Source organism: Cheilinus undulatus, linkage group 18 (assembly GCF_018320785.1).
Source record: "Cheilinus undulatus linkage group 18, ASM1832078v1, whole genome shotgun sequence".
Classification (NCBI taxonomy): domain Eukaryota; kingdom Metazoa; phylum Chordata; class Actinopteri; order Labriformes; family Labridae; genus Cheilinus; species Cheilinus undulatus.
The window spans coordinates 508,432-527,397 of NC_054882.1; the positions used below are offsets into that span (position 1 = coordinate 508,432).

Genomic DNA, 18,966 nt, shown 5'->3' on the forward strand with positions numbered 1-18,966 from the left:
ACATGAAGCATGTCACTGACTCCTCCCCTCGCCAACCAGTCTATCCCAGTCTAACCAGTTTATCCCAGTCTAACCAGTTTATCCCAGTCTAACCAGTCTATCCCAGTCTAACCAGTTTATCCCAGTCTAACCAGTCCATCCCAGTCTAACCAGTTTATCCCATTCCAACCAGTCCATCCCAGTCTAACCAGTCTAATCAGCCTATCCCAGTCTAACCAGTATAACCAGTCCCTTCCAATCTTACCCATCCCTCCCAGTCTAACCAGACCTCCCAGTCTAACCCATCCCTCCCAGTCTAACCAGTCCCTCAAAGTCTAACCCATCCCTCCCAGTTTAACCAGTCCCTCAAAGTCTAACCCATCCCTCCCAGTCTAACCAGACCTCCCAGTCTAACCATTCCCTCCCATTCTAATCAGTCCCTCCCAGTCTAGATACAGATATGGAGTAGTGGATGTTAACGTCTGTTGATATTTCTCTCTCAGAGATCGTCACTGGTCTGAAGTTCAGTAGTGACTGCAGACACCTGATCACTGTGTCAGGTGACAGGTATGGCTCCACCCCCTTTTGTAGAAGAGGAATAGTGGTGATGCTGACCTTTGACCCCAGCTATAACTGTGTTTCTGTGTTTGTGTATATTTGTGTAGTTGCATCTTTGTGTGGTGTCTCCCTCCTGAGCTCACCATAAGGATGAGACAGCGTCTCTGTGACCTTCAACCTCCCAGCAGCCCTCAGAACTCCCAGAATGCACCTCAGCAACGGGCGGTGAAGTTTAGGTAATGTCACCGACCCTGTGCCTGAGTTTGTTTACAAACATTACTAAAGAAACAATGTAAACAATTAAAATTCAGGGTTTTATATATGTGTTTGTTTTTTGTTTATTGTTTGTTTTTTGTTTGTTTTTTTCATTTGTTTGTTTGTTTTTTCCATCCGTCCTGCAGAGGAGAGCCAGTGGCGTTGTCTCCTCAAGTCGTCATGATGTCGTCTGACAGTGAAAAGGAGGACGAGGAGGAAGAGGAGGAGCCTAACAGCCCTTATATGGTCGCGGCAGGAAAGCTGGAGGATAAATCAGGTCTGTTACCATGGTAACGCTGTGGGCTAAGAAATTGATTAAGCAATTGATGATGTCACAGACTTACAGCTAATTAATCGACGTGATGTTCCACAGATCAGTGTGACGAGACATTTGAGAGCAGGGAGGACGGCGAGACGGTGAGACGGATTAACCTTCACTTCCTGCCTCATTATAATGATATCAATCTAATAATTCATCTATACAATGGCTCATGATATTTATTAGCGAGATTATATTAATAATTATATTTATTTATTATATAATAATACAATGGTCCATGATGATATTTATTAAATAGATTATATTAATAATTATATTTATTTATTATATATAATTATACAATGGTCCATGATGATATTTATTAGCGAGATTATATTAATAATTATATTTATTTATTATATAATAATACAATGGTCCATGATGATATTTATTAAATAGATTATATTAATAATTATATTTATTTATTATATAATAATACAATGGTCCATGATGATATTTATTAGCGAGATTATATTAATAATTATATTTATTTATTATATAATAATACAATGGTCCATGATGATATTTATTAGCGAGATTATATTAATAATTATATTTATTTATGATATAATAATACAATGGCTCATGATATTTATTAGCGAGATAATATTAATAATTATATTTATTTATTATATAATAATACAATGGTCCATGATGATATTTATTAAATAGATTATATTAATAATTATATTTATTTATTATCTAATAATACAATGGTCCATGATGATATTTATTAAATAGATTATATTAATAATTATATTTATTTATTATATAATAAAACAATGGTCCATGATGATATTTATTAAATAGATAATATTAATAATTATATTTATTTATTATCTAATAATACAATGGTCCATGATGATATTTATTAAATAGATAATATTAATAATTATATTTATTTATTATATAATAATACAATGGTCCATGATGATATTTATTAAATAGATTATATTAATAATTATATTTATTTATTATATAATAATACAACGGTCCATGATGATATTTATTAAATAGATAATATTAATAATTATATTTATTTATTATATAATAATACAATGGTCCATGATGATATTTATTAAATAGATTATATTAATAATTATATTTATTTATTATATAATAAAACAATGGTCCATGATGATATTTATTAAATAGATTATATTAATAATTATATTTATTTATTATCTAATAATACAATGGTCCATGATGATATTTATTAAATAGATTATATTAATAATTATATTTATTTATTATATAATAAAACAATGGTCCATGATGATATTTATTAAATAGATTATATTAATAATTATATTTATTTATTATATATAATTATACAATGGTCCATGATGATATTTATTAGCGAGATTATATTAATAATTATATTTATTTATTATATAATAATACAATGGTCCATGATGATATTTATTAAATAGATTATATTAATAATTATATTTATTTATTATATAATAAAACAATGGTCCATGATGATATTTATTAAATTGATTATATTAATAATTATATTTATTTATTATATAATAATACAATGGTCCATGATGATATTTATTAAATAGATTATATTAATAATTATATTTATTTATTATATATAATTATACAATGGTCCATGATGATATTTATTAAATAGATTATATTAATAATTATATTTATTTATTATATATAATTATACAATGGTCCATGATGATATTTATTAGCGAGATAATATTAATAATTATATTTATTTATTATATAATAATACAATGGTCCATGATGATATTTATCAAATAGATTATATTAATAATTATATTTATTTATTATCTAATAATACAATGGTCCATGATGATATTTATTAGCGAGATTATATTAATAATTATATTTATTTATTATATAATAAAACAATGGTCCATGATGATATTTATTAAATAGATTATATTAATAATTATATTTATTTATTATCTAATAATACAATGGTCCATGATGATATTTATTAAATAGATTATATTAATAATTATATTTATTTATTATATATAATTATACAATGGTCCATGATGATATTTATTAAATAGATTATATTAATAATTATATTTATTTATTATATATAATTATACAATGGTCCATGATGATATTTATTAGCGAGATTATATTAATAATTATATTTATTTATTATATATAATTATACAATGGTCCATGATGATATTTATTAGCGAGATTATATTAATAATTATATTTATTTATTATCTAATAATACAATGGTCCATGATGATATTTATCAAATAGATTATATTAATAATTATATTTATTTATTATCTAATAATACAATGGTCCATGATGATATTTATTAAATAGATTATATTAATAATTATATTTATTTATTATCTAATAATACAATGGTCCATGATGATATTTATTAAATAGATTATATTAATAATTATATTTATTTATTATCTAATAATACAATGGTCCATGATGATATTTATTAAATAGATTATATTAATAATTATATTTATTTATTATCTAATAATACAATGTTCCATGATGATATTTATTAAATAGATTATATTAATAATTATATTTATTTATTATCTAATAATACAATGGTCCATGATGATATTTATTAAATAGATTATATTAATAATTATATTTATTTATTATCTAATAATACAATGTTCTATGATGATATTTATTAAATAGATTATATTAATAATTATATTTATTTATTATATAATAATACAATGGTCCATGATGATATTTATTAAATAGATTATATTAATAATTATATTTATTTATTATATAATAATACAATGGTCCATGATGATATTTATTAAATAGATTATATTAATAATTATATTTATTTATTATCTAATAATACAATGGTCCATGATGATATTTATTAAATAGATTATATTAATAATTATATTTATTTATTATCTAATAATACAATGTTCCATGATGATATTTATTAAATAGATTATATTAATAATTATATTTATTTATTATCTAATAATACAATGGTCCATGATGATATTTATTAAATAGATTATATTAATAATTATATTTATTTATTATCTAATAATACAATGGTCCATGATGATATTTATTAAATAGATTATATTAATAATTATATTTATTTATTATCTAATAATACAATGGTCCATGATGATATTTATTAAATTTTTATTTTCTAACCCCCTGTTTTCCAAGTCCGTCGATATCTTATTTGTTGATATTGTTTAATAGATTAAATTTAATTAAATTAAATTATCTTTTGATTTGTTATTTTCTTATCCCCCTTCCCTTCTTCCTCTCTCCAGACATCCGACTGCCGCCTTCCTCGCCGGCGCTGGTCTCGGAGGGCGGGTGGTGCCGACAGCGTCCTCATGGTGAAGTCCATGTTGGACCTTCGTCTGCTGGACTCCTTCAGTCTGCAGAGGGAGGAGGAGGCGGAGCTTCAGGAGCAGGAGGTCAGAATGATGTCAGACCATCACACTCTTATTTTAACGACCAGGTAAACTCACCTGTAACTGAACTAATTCTTGGCCCACCCAGGGGAAGGCCCGACCTCTGACCTCGCCCTGCAGCCAAAGGAGGCCAGGCCAAGCCGAAGAGAGAAGCCTTCGCCGGACCAATCAGGAGCTGGGGAGCACCGCCAGTCTGCAGGTCACCGCCCCCTGGGTGAGATTTCCCGCCCTTTTTTCACCTATTGATAATAGCTGATATGGAGACCAAGGCTCTCTGCTCTGATTGGTCGATGTGTCTGTCCAGGTGGAGGATGAGGAGCCAGGGACCAATCGGAGGCCGGATTTCATCCGACTGTCCAATCAGAGCCCAGACAGAGAGGAGGTGGTGCTTTATCCTGACCAATGGGAGGACAGAGTGAGCCTGGCAGGAAGGTAGGGCTGTTTCCTGTCGTCACCATGGAGACAGCAAGTTTGTGACACTAATATCCATCTCTGCACGTGCTCAGACGGGTTTTAATGTTACCATGGTGATGTCATTGTCACCACCCTCTGTAAACACCGCCCTCTCCTCTAAGTGAGTTCCAGGTAAAGGAGGCGTGTCCTGCTGCAGGTGGGCGTGAGGATAAACCAAGTCCAGACAGCGGCTGTTCCCTGGGCTTCAACTCCAGACTGTCGAGTCCTGCAAGACCAGGAAACGGTGAGTCCAGTACCAAGGGGACTAACTTCAAAACCAGGGCTAATCCTAAACCAGGGCTTAACCTAATCCAGGGCTAATCCTAAACCAGGGCTAATCCTAAACCAGGGTTTAACCTAATCCAGGGCTAATCCTAAACCAGGGCTAATCCTAAACCAGGGCTAATCCTAAACCAGGGCTTAACCTAATCCAGGGCTAATCCTAAACCAGGGTTTAACCTAATCCAGGGCTAATCCTAAACCAGGGCTAATCCTAAACCAGGGCTAATCCTAAACCAGGGCTAATCCTAAACCAGGGGTTAACCTAATCCAGGGCTAAACCTAAACCAGGGCTAATCCTAAACCAGTACTAAACCTAAACCAGGGCTAAACCTAAACCAGTACTAAACCTAAACCAGGGCTAAACCTAAACCAGGGCTAATCCAAAACAAGTACTAAACCTAAACCAGGGCTAATCCTAAACCAGGGTTTAACCTAATCCAGGGCTAATCCTAAACCAGGGCTAATCCTAAACCAGGGTTTAACCTAATCCAGGGCTAATCCTAAACAAGTACTAAACCTAAACCAGGGCTAAACCTAAACCAGCACTAAAGCTAATCCTAAACCAGGGCTAAACCTAAACCAGGGCTAAACCTAAACCAGAGCTAATCCTAAACCAGGGCTAAACCTAAACCAGGGCTAAACCTAAACCAGCACTAAAGCTAATCCAGGGCTAAACCTAAACCAGGGCTTATCCTAAACCAGTGCAAATCCTAAACCAGCACTTAACCTAATCCAGGGCTAAACCTAAACCAAGGCTTATCCTAAACCAGGGCTAATCCTAAACCAGTGCAAATCCTAAACCAGCACTTAACCTAATCCAGGGCTAAACCTAAACCAGGGCTTATCCTAAACTAGTGCAAAACCTAAACCAGGGCTAATCCTAAACCAGTACTAAACCTAATCCAGGGCTAATCCTAAATCAGGACTAATTTTAACTAGGGATGGGACCGATCCGATCTTATATCGGTGTCTGGTACGATATGCACGTAATTAATAGATCGGATATCCGACAGACGGCGCCGATCCAAGTGATCGATCCAAATCCATCCTACAGTTTGCGGTAGACTATGAACGCACCGCAGTCTAACAGGAGACAGTCTGAGCTAGTATTAGTTAGGATGTTCTTAGCGGTATAATTACCTAGTCGATTAAACGTAAATCTATATTTAGAATAGTCAAAACTAGTCTAAAGATGAGAGAGAAGAAAGAAGAGTGGGTGTGACGCTTTCATGATATACTCTTTACAGCGTGGCTAGCATTGAAAGCTAGCGCCGCCCGCCATCGTTCCTCTTTGCAGATTAATATCCTGCTTTGATATTTGGCCTCTTTTCACTTCAGGTGAGTAGTCATAGGTGAGCTTAACCCTCGACAGCCCACACACCACTTTATTTCCATTTACCACTTTGGAAAACTGTCGTACCGTGGTCTTCCTACTACATGCTAACAGCTTAGCCACCACCGAGCTTCTCATTGTTGACATCTGGTGAAGGGTCAGAGAGGAAGACTGCGGCCACTAACTGAAGCTACAGCGGCCTCTAGTGGCGGGAGGTTCATTAAAGACAGTATAAACAGGGATTTCAAGCCCGCGTTCATAAAAAATGATAGGTAATTAGTTACTAATAAATATTTTTTTTTTTAGTAGTAGTTCAAATAAATTTGTTTGGAATAAATTTAAATTCAATTCATTTTTGTATTTTTTTTTTGCTTTTTAATAAGAGGAGCTGGGTGGTTTACTACAGCCTCATGTAACCTCATACATACCAACAACAATAATAACTGTTGAAAAAAAAAAAAAAGATATATACATATATATATCTCGGAATCAGTGTCAGTATCGGCACATGTTTATCAGATCAGAACTGGACAAAAAGTGGATCGGTGCATCCCTAGTTTTAACCCAGGGATAGATCTGAAACAGGTGCTAAGTCTAAACCAGGGCTAAACTTAAAACGGGGCCAGATCCTAAACTGGGGCTGGATCCTTAACCAGGGCTTAACCTAAACTGGGGCTAACCCTAAATCAGGGCTAATTCTAACCCAGGGATAGATCCTAATCCAGACCAAGCTTATTGTAAACCTGGGCCTGATGGGGCACCACACAGTGATGGGTCTATCTCCATCATCTTGTTTCAATGACTGCTGGAAGATTAGATCAGGATTATCTCTACCAACAAACCGGTCCTTCTAACTGGGTCTCTTCTCCCTGGGTCTTGTCTGTCAGACTCGGAGCGTCTCAGTCTAGACGGGAACTCGTCTGAGCTGGAGGAGGACGATGAAGAGGAGGGAGGAGGAAGAGGAGGCAGAGTCAGTCATTCTCAGAACATCCCTCAGACTCCAGACCAGGAAGCTTTCCTGAAGGAACACTTTGTCACTTTGGCCGACCAATCAGGATCAGGTATGCCCACAGCCCTCCAGCTCCTCTGAGCTACAGTAGAAGGCATTTAGACCAGAAACTAGTGGGTGATGATGGTAACAGCAGTGACTAACTCAGCTAAAAGGGGGCCGGGATGATGACTTGGTTTGGAGGACTCCAGTTTAGTTCTGAAGGACTTGAGACATGATGAGGACTAGTCTTTAAGGACTTGTTTTTAGTCACACTAACAGAGAGCCTTACCACTCAGAGGGGGGGCGTGGCTTCATACATCCAAGGTCTTTGATCTACTTCCTTATCACTGGACATGTGCATGTGTTGACAGGAAGTCCAAGACGAACGTGTCACAGCTCGAGTGAGAGTCTCAGCATGTCATCCAGGTTCTTGTCTCAGAGCGCACCTGGAAGGTAACTCATGTACACCTGGACTATCTCACCTGGACTGTCTAACTCTAAATATCTCACCTGGACTGTGTAACTCAGACTGTCTAACTTGGACTGTCTCACTGAGACTACCTGACCTGGACTGTCTCACTGAGACTACCTGACCTGGACTGTCTCACTGAGACTATGTGATCTGGACTGTCTCACTGAGACTACCTGACCTGGACTGTCTGACTCAGACTACCTGACCTGGACTGTCTCACTGAGACTATGTGATCTGGACTGTCTGACTCAGACTACCTGACCTGGACTGTTTCACTCAGTCTAACTGACTTGCACTACTAACCCAGACTATCTCACCTGGACTAATCCACTTGGACTGCCCCCTTGAAGATCAGATGTCATAATTCTTTGTTTCTTCAGTCGCTTCGATCCTCGGCTTCCTTCACGGCACACCACTGGAGGGGACGGGGCAAGAGTCCCTCCCCCGGTCTCTGAGGTCCGCCCTCTGATGGAGAAAGACCAGGACAGTAGGCCATCATGGCAACAGGAGCAACCTGGCATGCCTGCTGAACTGGTGAGACCTCAACCAAGGACCAACCAGGACCAAACTGATCCACACCAGAACCAAGGACCAACTCAGGGAGCTGCCATCAAAATAAACCTGACCTCATCCCAGAGTAACCTAGTCTCCTCTGGACTCCGCAAGACTCAGTCAGTCCAGAGTCTTCTGACCAACACAGGTAAAAACACAAAGAGGTTAATCAAGGTACAATCGATAAGAAACGAAACACGACGATATTTAATATATTAATATGACATTCGTATGTGTAATGTGAGATCTGTCTTAAATACCGCCATGTTCTTTGAGTTTTCTCAGGAAATGTCACAAAACCCATAAATGACTGTTGATGAATCCTGTCCTAGTTTTGATGTCCCAGTGTTGATGTATTAGTGTTGATGTAATATTGTTGATGTCCTAGTGTTGATGTATTAATATTGATGTAATAGTGTAGATGTCCTAGTGTTGATGTATTAGTGTTGATGTCCTAGTGTTAATGTATTAGTGTTGATGTCCTGATGTTGATGTCCTAGTGTTGATGTAATAGTGTTGATGTCCTAGTGTTGATGTGTTAGTGTTGAAGTCCTAGTGTTGATGTCGTAGTGTTGCTGTGTTAGTGTTGATGTCCTGGTGTTGATGTCCTAGTGTTGATGTATTAGTGTTGATGTATTAGTGTTGATGTCCTAGTGTTGCTGTGTTAGTGTTGAAGTCCTAGTGTTGATGTATTAGTGTTGATGTGCTAGTGTTGCTGTGTTAGTGTTGATGTCCTAGTGTTGCTGTGTTAGTGTTGATGTCCTAGTGTTGCTGTGTTAGTGTTGATGTCCTAATGTTGATGTCCTAGTGTTGATGTATTAATGTTGATGTCCTAGTGTTGATGTCCTAGTGTTGATGTAATAGTGTTGATGTCCTAGTGTGGATGTCCTAGTGTTGATGTATTAGTGTTGATGTCCTAGTGTTGATGTAATAGAGTTGATGTATAAGTGTTGATGTCCTAGTGTCGATGTCCTAGTGTTGATGTCCTAGTGTTGATGTATTAGTGCTGATGTCCTAGTGTTGATGTCCTAGTGTTGATGTAATAGTGTTGATGTCCTAGTGTTGATGTATTAGTGTTGATGTCCTAGTGTTGATGTATTAGTGTTGATGTCCTAGTGTTGATGTATTAGTGTGGATGTCCTAGTGTTGATGTCCTAGTGTTGATGTAATAGTGTAGATGTCCTAGTTTTGATGTATTAGTGTTGATGTCCTAGTGATGATGTCCTAGTGTTGATGTCCTAGTGTTGATGTAATAGTGTTGATGTCCTAGTGTTGATGTATTAGTGTTGATGTCCTAGTGTTGATGTATTAGTGTGGATGTCCTGGTGTTGATGTCCTAGTGTTGATGTATTAGTGTTGATGTCCTAGTGTTGCTGTGTTAGTGTTGAAGTCCTAGTGTTGATGCATTAGTGTTGATGTGCTAGTGTTGCTGTGTTAGTGTTGATGTCCTAGTGTTGCTGTGTTAGTGTTGATGTCCTAGTGTTGCTGTGTTAGTGTTGATGTCCTAGTGTTGCTGTGTTGATGTTGATGTCCTAATATTGATGTCCTAGTGTTGATGTATTAGTGTCGATGTCCTAGTGTTGATGTATTAGTGTTGATGTCCTAGTGTTGATGTATTAGTGTGGATGTCCTAGTGTTGATGTAACAGTGTAGATGTCCTAGTTTTGATGTATTAGTGTTGATGTCCTAGTGATGATGTCCTAGTGTTGATGTCCTAGTGTTGATGTAATAGTGTTGATGTCCTAGTGTTGATGTATTAGTGTTGATGTCCTAGTGTTGATGTATTAGTGTGGATGTCCTGGTGTTGATGTCCTAGTGTTGATGTATTAGTGTTGATGTCCTAGTGTTGCTGTGTTAGTGTTGAAGTCCTAGTGTTGATGCATTAGTGTTGATGTGCTAGTGTTGCTGTGTTAGTGTTGATGTCCTAGTGTTGCTGTGTTAGTGTTGATGTCCTAGTGTTGCTGTGTTAGTGTTGATGTCCTAGTGTTGCTGTGTTGATGTTGATGTCCTAATATTGATGTCCTAGTGTTGATGTATTAGTGTTGATGTCCTAGTGTTGATGTATTAGTGTGGATGTCCTAGTGTTGATGTCCTAGTGTTGATGTATTAGTGTTGATGTCCTAGTGATGATGTCCTAGTGTTGATGTCCTAGTGTTGATGTAATAGTGTTGATGTCCTAGTGTTGATGTATTAGTGTGGATGTCCTGGTGTTGATGTCCTAGTGTTGATGTATTAGTGTTGATGTCCTAGTGTTGCTGTGTTAGTGTTGAAGTCCTAGTGTTGATGCATTAGTGTTGATGTGCTAGTGTTGCTGTGTTAGTGTTGATGTCCTAGTGTTGCTGTTAGTGTTGATGTCCTAATGTTGATGTCCTAGTGTTGTTGTATAAGTGTTGATGTCCTAGTGTTGATGTATTAGTGTTGATGTCCTAGTGTTGATATAATAGTGTTGATGTATTAGTGTTGATGTCCTAGTGTCGATGTCCTAGTGTTGATGTCCTAGTGTTGATGTCCTAGTGTTGATGTATTAGTGTTGATGTAATAGTGTTGATGTCCTAGTGTTGATGTATTAGTGTTGATGTCCTAGTGTTGATGTAATAGTGTTGATGTATTAGTGTTGATGTCCTAGTGTGGATGTCCTAGTGTTGATGTATTAGTGTTGATGTCCTAGTGTTGATGTAATAGTGTTGATGTCCTAGTGTTGATGTATTAGTGTTGATGTAATAGTGTTGATGTCCTAGTGTTGATGTATTAGTGTTGATGTCCTAGTGTTGATGTCCTAGTGTTGATGTATTAGTGTTGATGTAATAGTGTTGATGTCCTAGTGTTGATGTATTAGTGTGGATGTCCTAGTGTTGATGTATTAGTGTTGATGTCCTAGTGTTGATGTAATAGTGTTGATGTATTAGTGTTGATGTCCTAGTGTCGATGTCCTAGTGTCGATGTCCTAGTGTTGATGTCCTAGTGTTGATGTATTAGTGTTGATGTAATAGTGTTGATGTCCTAGTGTTGATGTCCTAGTGTTGATGTCCTAGTGATGATGTCCTAGTGTTGATTTAATAGTGTTGATGTCCTAGTGTTGATGTATTAGTGTTGATGTCCTAGTGTTGATGTCCTAGTGTTGATGTATTAGTGTTGATGTCTTAGTGTTGATGTAATAGTGTTGATGTAATAGTGTTGATGTCCTAGTGTTGATGTATTAGTGTTGATGTCCTAGTGTTGATGTGCTAGTGTTGATGTAATAGTGTTGATGTCCTAGTGTTGATGTATTAGTGTTGATGTCCTAGTGTTGATGTATTAGTGTGGAAGTCCTAGTGTTGATGTCCTAGTGTTGCTGTATTAGTGTTGATGTCCTAGTGTTGCTGTGTTAGTGTTGAAGTCCTAGTGTTGATGCATTAGTGTTGATGTGCTAGTGTTGCTGTGTTAGTGTTGATGTCCTAGTGTTGCTGTGTTAGTGTTGATGTCCTAGTGTTGATGTATTAGTGTTGATGTCCTAGTGTTGATGTAATAGTGTTGATGTCCTAGTGTTGATGTCCTAGTGTTGATGTAATAGTGTTGATGTCCTAGTGTGGATGTCCTAGTGTTGATGTATTAGTGTTGATGTCCTAGTGTTGATGTAATAGTGTTGATGTATTAGTGTTGATGTCCTAGTGTCGATGTCCTAGTGTCTATGTCCTAGTGTTGATGTATTAGTGTTGATGTAATAGTGTTGATGTCCTAGTGATGATGTCCTAGTGTTGATGTATTAGTGTTGATGTCCTAGTGTTGATGTAATAGTGTTGATGTAATAGTGTTGATGTCCTAGTGTTGATGTCCTAGTGTTGATGTATTAGTGTTGATGTCCTAGTGTTGATGTATTAGTGTTGATGTCCTAGTGTTGATGTGCTAGTGTTGATGTATTAGTGTTGATGTCCTAGTATTGCTGTGTTAGTGTTGATGTATTTGTGCTGTAAGCAGCTGTTGTAATTGTGTGGTTTCCATGGTAACATCTAAACCCCTCTTTCGTCCTCAGGTGACCCCTCTCTCACCACCCCGTCATCTCGTTTATCCAGAGATGTCCCCCCTCAGCTGCTCCTCCCCCCTCAGCGTCCCACTACCCTCCCATCCTCCCCTCGGCGTCCTCCAGCCATAGCCCCGCCCTTGCAGAGATCTGGCCCTGCCTCCCCAAAGTCCAGTGTCCCTGATACCACTGCAACGTCTAGTGCTGGCTCCACTCTCAGGAAGTCCTCCCCCTCCCCGTCTTGCCACTCCCCCCGCTCCTACATGAGTCCCACCGCCAGCTCCATGGCGAAGATGTCCCGCTCTGTCTCTGTGGGTGATGGCCTTAACGACTCATTAGAGGGCGTGTTAGTGACATCATCAACCCCATCCTCACACCCTAAAGAGACAACCACCCCTCTGGTGACTGTGGTGCCCTCTAATGCAGCTCAGGCCACGCCTCCTCAAGCTGCTGTCATTCCAGTGGTCGTCTCCTCCTCCTCATGTCACGGTAACTATGGTAACCAGACATCCCCCGGCCCACGCAGCCTGCAGGCACGTGTTGCTGCCAGTAACAGGCCCCTCCCAGATAAACTCTCCCTCGCCACCCTCTCCTCCTCGCCACGCCATCCCCCAGTTTCTGTCCTGCCTCTAAATCCCCCGCGCCAGGAGGAGGAGCCTCAGACTCCCACCAGAGAAGAACCTGGAGACCCCACAGGTAACTGACATCACCTCCTCTCCTCGTCTGTCCTTATCAAACTAGACTGTAATTTGACCCTCCTTCCCTCTCTTTCTACAGAGGAGCCAATCAGCATCGAGTCCTGCAGAAATCTGACCAATGAGCTTCAGAGTTGCTTCAGAAGAGCTACACACCTGTTCAGAAAGGTAAGTTTACAGGATCCTGTTTATTAGAAACACATCAGACAGACTTAGTCCTCTTCAGTCTGGGTCTAAGTCTAAACATGATCCTCTTCAGTCTGGGTCTAAATCTAAACATGATCCTCTTCAGTCTGGGTTTAGGTCTCAACATGGTCCTCTTCAGTCTGGGTCTAAGTCTAAACATGGTCCTCTTCAGTCTGGGTCTAAGTCTAAACATGGTCCTCTTCAGTCTGGGTTTAAGTCTAAACATGGTCCTCTTCAGTCTTGGTCTAAGTCTAAACATGGTCCTCTTCAGTCTGGGTCTAAGTCTAAACATGGTCCTCTTCAGTCTGGGTCTAAGTCTAAACATGGTCCTCTTCAGTCTGGGTCTAAGTCTAAACATGGTCCTCTTCAGTCTGGGTCTAAGTCTAAACATGGTCCTCTTCAGTCTGGGTCTAAGTCTAAACATGGTCCTCTTCAGTCTGGGTCTAAGTCTAAACATGGTCCTCTTCAGTCTGGTCTAAGTCTAAACATGGTCCTCTTCAGTCTGGGTCTAAGTCTAAACATGGTCCTCTTCAGTCTGGGTCTAAGTCTAAACATGGTCCTCTTCAGTCTGGGTCTAAGTCTAAACATGGTCCTGTTCAGTCTTGGTCTAAGTCTAAACATGGTCCTCTTCAGTCTTGGTCTAAGTCTAAACATGGTCCTCTTCAGTCTGGGTCTAAGTCTAAACATGGTCCTCTTCAGTCTGGGTCTAAGTCTAAACATGGTCCTCTTCAGTCTGGGTCTAAGTCTAAACATGGTCCTCTTCAGTCTGGGTCTAAGTCTAAACATGGTCCTCTTCAGTCTGGGTCTAAGTCTAAACATGGTCCTGTTCAGTCTTGGTCTAAGTCTAAACATGGTCCTCTTCAGTCTTGGTCTAAGTCTAAACATGGTCCTCTTCAGTCTGGGTCTAAGTCTAAACATGGTCCTCTTCAGTCTGGGTCTAAGTCTAAACATGGTCCTCTTCAGTCTGGGTCTAGGTCTAAATACATGGCATCCTCTGTCCGTGGCATCCTCCATCTGTGGCATTCTGTGTCTGTGGGTTCCTCTGTCCGTGGCGTCCTGTTTCTGTGGTGTCCTGTGTCCATTGCGTCCTCTGTCTGTGGCGTCCTGTGTCCGTGGCGTCCTCTGTCTGTGGCGTCCTGTGTCCATGGCGTCCTCTGTCTGTGGCGTCCTGTGTCCGTGGCGTCCTCTGTCTGTGGCGTCCTGTGTCTGTGGTGCGGGCATTTTCACTGAGTCTTTTTGTCTCTTGTCCAGGTGAGTGGTTCTTCTTCCAGTGACTCCGCCACTGACCAACACCAGATGGCTGTCGTCCTATCAGAGGCCTTCCAGGCGATGAGGGCGGAGCTGGACAGCCTTCCACTGAAGACGCCGAGCATGCTGGGAGGAGAGGGGGTGCTGGGAGGGCTGGGGGAGGTGAAGACGGCGGCTCTGCTGGAGGAGTACTCACTGCTCCTCCTACAGGCCGTCCACCGGAGGGCCAACGCCCACACTGAGTGACTCCTCCCCCCTCAGATGACCTGGTGCGGTTTTGTTCTGACCTCTGTCTCCTCATTGGAGGATCTTTGTCTTAAAGGAACAGTGTTCAGAAACAGTTGACTGTTTTTAAAAGTTTTTATCGATGTTTTTTAAAGACCTTTTCTGCACGTTTCTCTGAATGACTTTTTTCATTTCATTCCCAGAACGAGTAAAGGATCAATACTGATCTTAGATTATTGTTTATTGATCCTTTTAGACTGTAGAGACTTAAAGAACAGCAATAGGACATGTTTGTCACTGACTGTATGTAAATGTTTTCTCCTGATGTCACTTGAATGGAACACAGACGCTGCGTTCGGGTGTCAGTAGGTATTTATTGTGTTGAGCTGTTACAGACTTGAACTGTGAATTTTTCACAGCCATCTTAGATGAACACTACAGACCGTCTTTGGTATACACTTCAAAGGTCACCTCCAGATTTCTCCACAGTTTTTCAGATTTAATAAACTTCAGACTTGTTCTACCTCTTCTCTTTGTTTGATGACTCTAAAGATCGACTGCTCTGGTCTGATCTCCCTCCCAGAAAGCCAGTGTGTTTACATGAACCTGATTAGATGTTTACATTCAGACAGTATTCAGAGCTTTCCAACAACACTGTAAGACTGCAATCACATCATTTTAGACCAACTCATGTCCACTTTAGACCAACTCTGGTCCTCTTTAGACCAACTCTGGTCCTCTTTAGACCAACTCTGGTTTGCCTAGACCAACTCTGGTCCACTTTAGACCAACTCTGGTCCAATTAACAACAACTCTGGTCCACTTTAGACCAACTCTGGGCCACTTCAGACCAACTCTGGTCTGCTTAGACCAATGCTGGTCCACTTTAGACCAACTCTGGTCCTCTTTAGACCAACTCTGGTCCACTTTAGACCAACCCTGGCCCACTAAAGACCAACGCTGGTCTGCTTTAGACCAACCCTGGCCCACTTTAGACCAATGCTGGTCCACTGTAGACTGACTCTGGTCCACTTAAGACCAACCCTGGCCCGCTTTAGACCAATGCTGGTCCTCTTTAGACCAACGCTGGTCCACTTTAGACCAACTCTGGTCTGCTTAGACCAGGGGTGCCCAAATTTTTTTTCAGTGAAGTGTCAAAAATGAATCGGTGTGGAGGGTCACAGGCCAAAAGTAAACATTCATGTTGCAGTGCATGAAATTAAATATGCATATAGCATAATTATGCAAAATAAAAAACTTATACAAAGTAATTTTGAAAATGAATAACACTATTCTTTATTGTGTTTTACTGCATGAAATTACTGAACATCTATATGGCACAAATACTATGCAGGCATACTGCCTTGAAATCAATTTTAATAAAAAAAGTACTCATGTTCCCAACTATTTTTAAATTTTCTCATATCATTGTGTACCACTGCCTCACATGCTCCATCTCTGCCATGACCCCAGCTTGACCCCAGCGTCTTCTCACATGACTCTCTGGTCATGGGCTTCTGAGCTGATTGGAGCTCAACAGCGCCACCCTACCCCCAATGTAACACAATGATAATTTATGGTCAGGAGAGGAAGTGCAACAATAAATAAATATTGAAAGAAATATTTAGACTGCTGGCAGTGGGAAAATAATAATAAAGAACAAAAAAAAAATCAAAAATTCAAACATGGGCAGCGGGCCAAAAATAATCGCTCATGGGCCAAAGTTGGCCCACAGGTCACAAACTGTGCCATGTGAAAGCAAACCAAACCACGTGAGTGTGCACCAGTGATGCAATATGAGCGCAAACTGTCCCTCGGACTACCAGATGTGAAAAAGACCTGAATGTCTCTGGTCTTTGTTGAGATGCTTCTACACCTTGATTGGAGTCCACCTATGCTAAATTAACCTGATTGGACATGATTCTAAAGCCACGCCCCTCTCTATAGAAGGCCTCACAGCTGACAATGATATCAGAGCAGAAACCAAGGGTCAAAGGTCAGAGGAGCTGCAGAGACAGGATTGTTGACAGGCACAGATCTGGGGAAGACTACAGAAACATTTCTGCTGCTCTGAAGGTTCCAGAGAGAACAGTGGCCTCCAGAATTCTCACATGAAGAAGTCTGGACCAACCAGGACTCTTCTAGAGCTGGTCACCATCGGGGGAGAAGGACCTTAGAGAGAGAGGAGACCAAGAACCTGATGGTCCCTCTGACTGAGCTCCAGAGATCTTGGAGGAGATGGGACAAAGTTTTGGAAGGACAACCATCACTGCAGCCCAATTCAGGAGTGAAACCTGTTGGTCACATCCTGAGACCTCTGCTGGAGCTTTAGCTGATGGTTGTCATGGTAACCGTGTGTCATGATGGGGTACTGAGTGTATGAGGATAAATTTAAAGGACTGCAGCATCAGGATGAAGGAGGTCTGAATACTGTCTGAAAGAGCTCAGTCTTCGTGTCATGTTTGTTTCACATCAGAGGAAAGTGAGTCTGTGGTGGATCATGGGGAGTTTGGGACCGTTTAAAAGCACCAGGGTGTTTCAGATCAACCTCTAGTGGCAGGAGAGAGAAAGAGCAAAAATCAAACATGGCCTCACCTTAGACTGTCCCCACAACCTCAGAGGAGAGGCTGATGATGCTGGTACTCATATTCAATCATAGTTAACTCTTTCACCACCAATCAAACTGTGTCATTAGAGATCTCTCGTATCCTCCATGTTTGTTTGTTGCCGATTCATCTCTTGGTCGAGGCAGCGCTGGGGTTAGGGGTATTCAGGATTAGGGGTTCACCGGCCACAGTATCAGGGAATTTTGGCTTTTTCTAGAAGAACAGAGATCAGGGTTTATTCTGGTTTCTGGATCAGGATCTGGTGTTAACAGAATCAACATTTGAAATCAGGATACTTCAGATCCACGTAAACACTCTGGCATCATTTAATCATCCCTAAAATCAACTTTTCTTGGTTCTCCTGGAGCTGCTTCATGTTCTCTTTAATCAATATCAAACCTCACATTGTCAAGTTTCAGGAAGTCACTCATCCTACCAAAATAAAAGGCCTCCTCTCCAGTTTCTGCTTTAACTGAAGGGATAGTTTATTGCTTACAGGAGGTCTCACTCACCCCCTGATCTGTGGACTGTCCCTTCAGACCGGGAACAGCAGGAAGCCCGAGAACACGCTGAAGTTTCTGACGTCGTCGTAGAGCCGGTAGCTGGCCGGCAGACTGAGGCGGACCTCGTCATCCGCTTCCAGCTGCAAGACCACGCCGTTAGATGTGGAGGCATAGCCGCCATGGTCATTAAGGTCCAGGTTAAAGATGATTGGCTGGTTGTTCCTATACAGGTGAAGACCCATGTAACCTTTCTGGTAATCAGCCGCCGTGAAGAGGAAGAAATACAATCCTGTGACGGGAGCCGTGAACACGCCTGTGAGACAGAGCGAAGGAAAAAAAAAAACGTAAGACAGAGCGTGACATGCCTGTCAGACAGCAAAGAGGGCTACAATACACCTATGAGACAGAGCTGAGGGGAAAATAGATACATGCCTGTGAGGCAGAGAGGAGGGAAAAGGGTTTACTTTACCTGTAGTCTGGTTAACCTGTAGTCTGGTTGTAGTCTGGTTTACCTGTAGTCTGGTTGTAGTCTGGTTTACCTGTAGTCTGGTTGTAGTCTGGTTTACCTGTAGTCTGGTTGTAGTCGGGTTTACCTGTAGTCTGGTTAACCTGTAGTCTGGTTGTAATCTGGTTTACCTGTAGTCTGGTTGTAGTCTGGTTTACCTGTAGTCTGGTTGTAGTCTGGTTTACCTGTAGTCTGGTTGTAGTCTGGTTTACCTGTAGTCTGGTTTACCTGTAGTCTGGTTTACTGGTAGTCCGGTTGTAGTCTGGTTGACCTGTAGTCTGGTGTACCTGTAGTCTGGTTTACCTGAATTCTGGTTAACCTGTAGTCCGGTTGTAGTCTGGTTTACCTGTAGTCT

At 40.0% G+C, this 18,966-nt stretch overlaps 2 protein-coding genes across 2 annotated transcripts in view; both read left to right on the forward strand.

The window, feature by feature from the left end:
- The window catches only part of LOC121526509 (mitogen-activated protein kinase-binding protein 1-like), a 30,533-nt gene extending 30,234 nt beyond the window's left edge, over window positions 1–299 (forward strand). Inside the window, exon 17 of the mRNA XM_041813158.1 lies at window positions 258–299. Coding sequence (XP_041669092.1) covers window positions 258–299 — 42 coding nt within the window. The remainder of the gene's footprint in view (window positions 1–257) is intronic.
- LOC121526097 (mitogen-activated protein kinase-binding protein 1-like) lies at window positions 82–16,539 on the forward strand. Its single transcript, XM_041812445.1, has 14 exons — window positions 82–546; window positions 645–773; window positions 939–1,069; window positions 1,166–1,209; window positions 4,417–4,566; window positions 4,652–4,777; window positions 4,868–4,995; window positions 5,139–5,260; window positions 7,519–7,692; window positions 7,994–8,075; window positions 8,475–8,794; window positions 12,656–13,339; window positions 13,421–13,506; window positions 14,776–16,539. The coding sequence occupies exons 1-14, from the start codon at window positions 452–454 to the stop codon at window positions 15,016–15,018; spliced, it is 2,514 nt and encodes an 837-aa protein (XP_041668379.1). The 5' UTR covers window positions 82–451; the 3' UTR covers window positions 15,019–16,539.
- The last annotated feature ends 2,427 nt before the right edge of the window (window positions 16,540–18,966 follow it).

Coding starts and splice junctions, on each gene's coding strand:
- LOC121526097 (XM_041812445.1), top strand. CDS start 452: ATGTTAACGTCTGTTGATATTTCTCTCTCAGAGATCGTCACTGGTCTG. Junction 774..938: donor CAACGGGCGGTGAAGTTTAG/GTAATGTCACCG, acceptor TCCGTCCTGCAG/AGGAGAGCCAGTGGCGTTGT. Junction 1,210..4,416: donor GCAGGGAGGACGGCGAGACG/GTGAGACGGATT, acceptor TCCTCTCTCCAG/ACATCCGACTGCCGCCTTCC.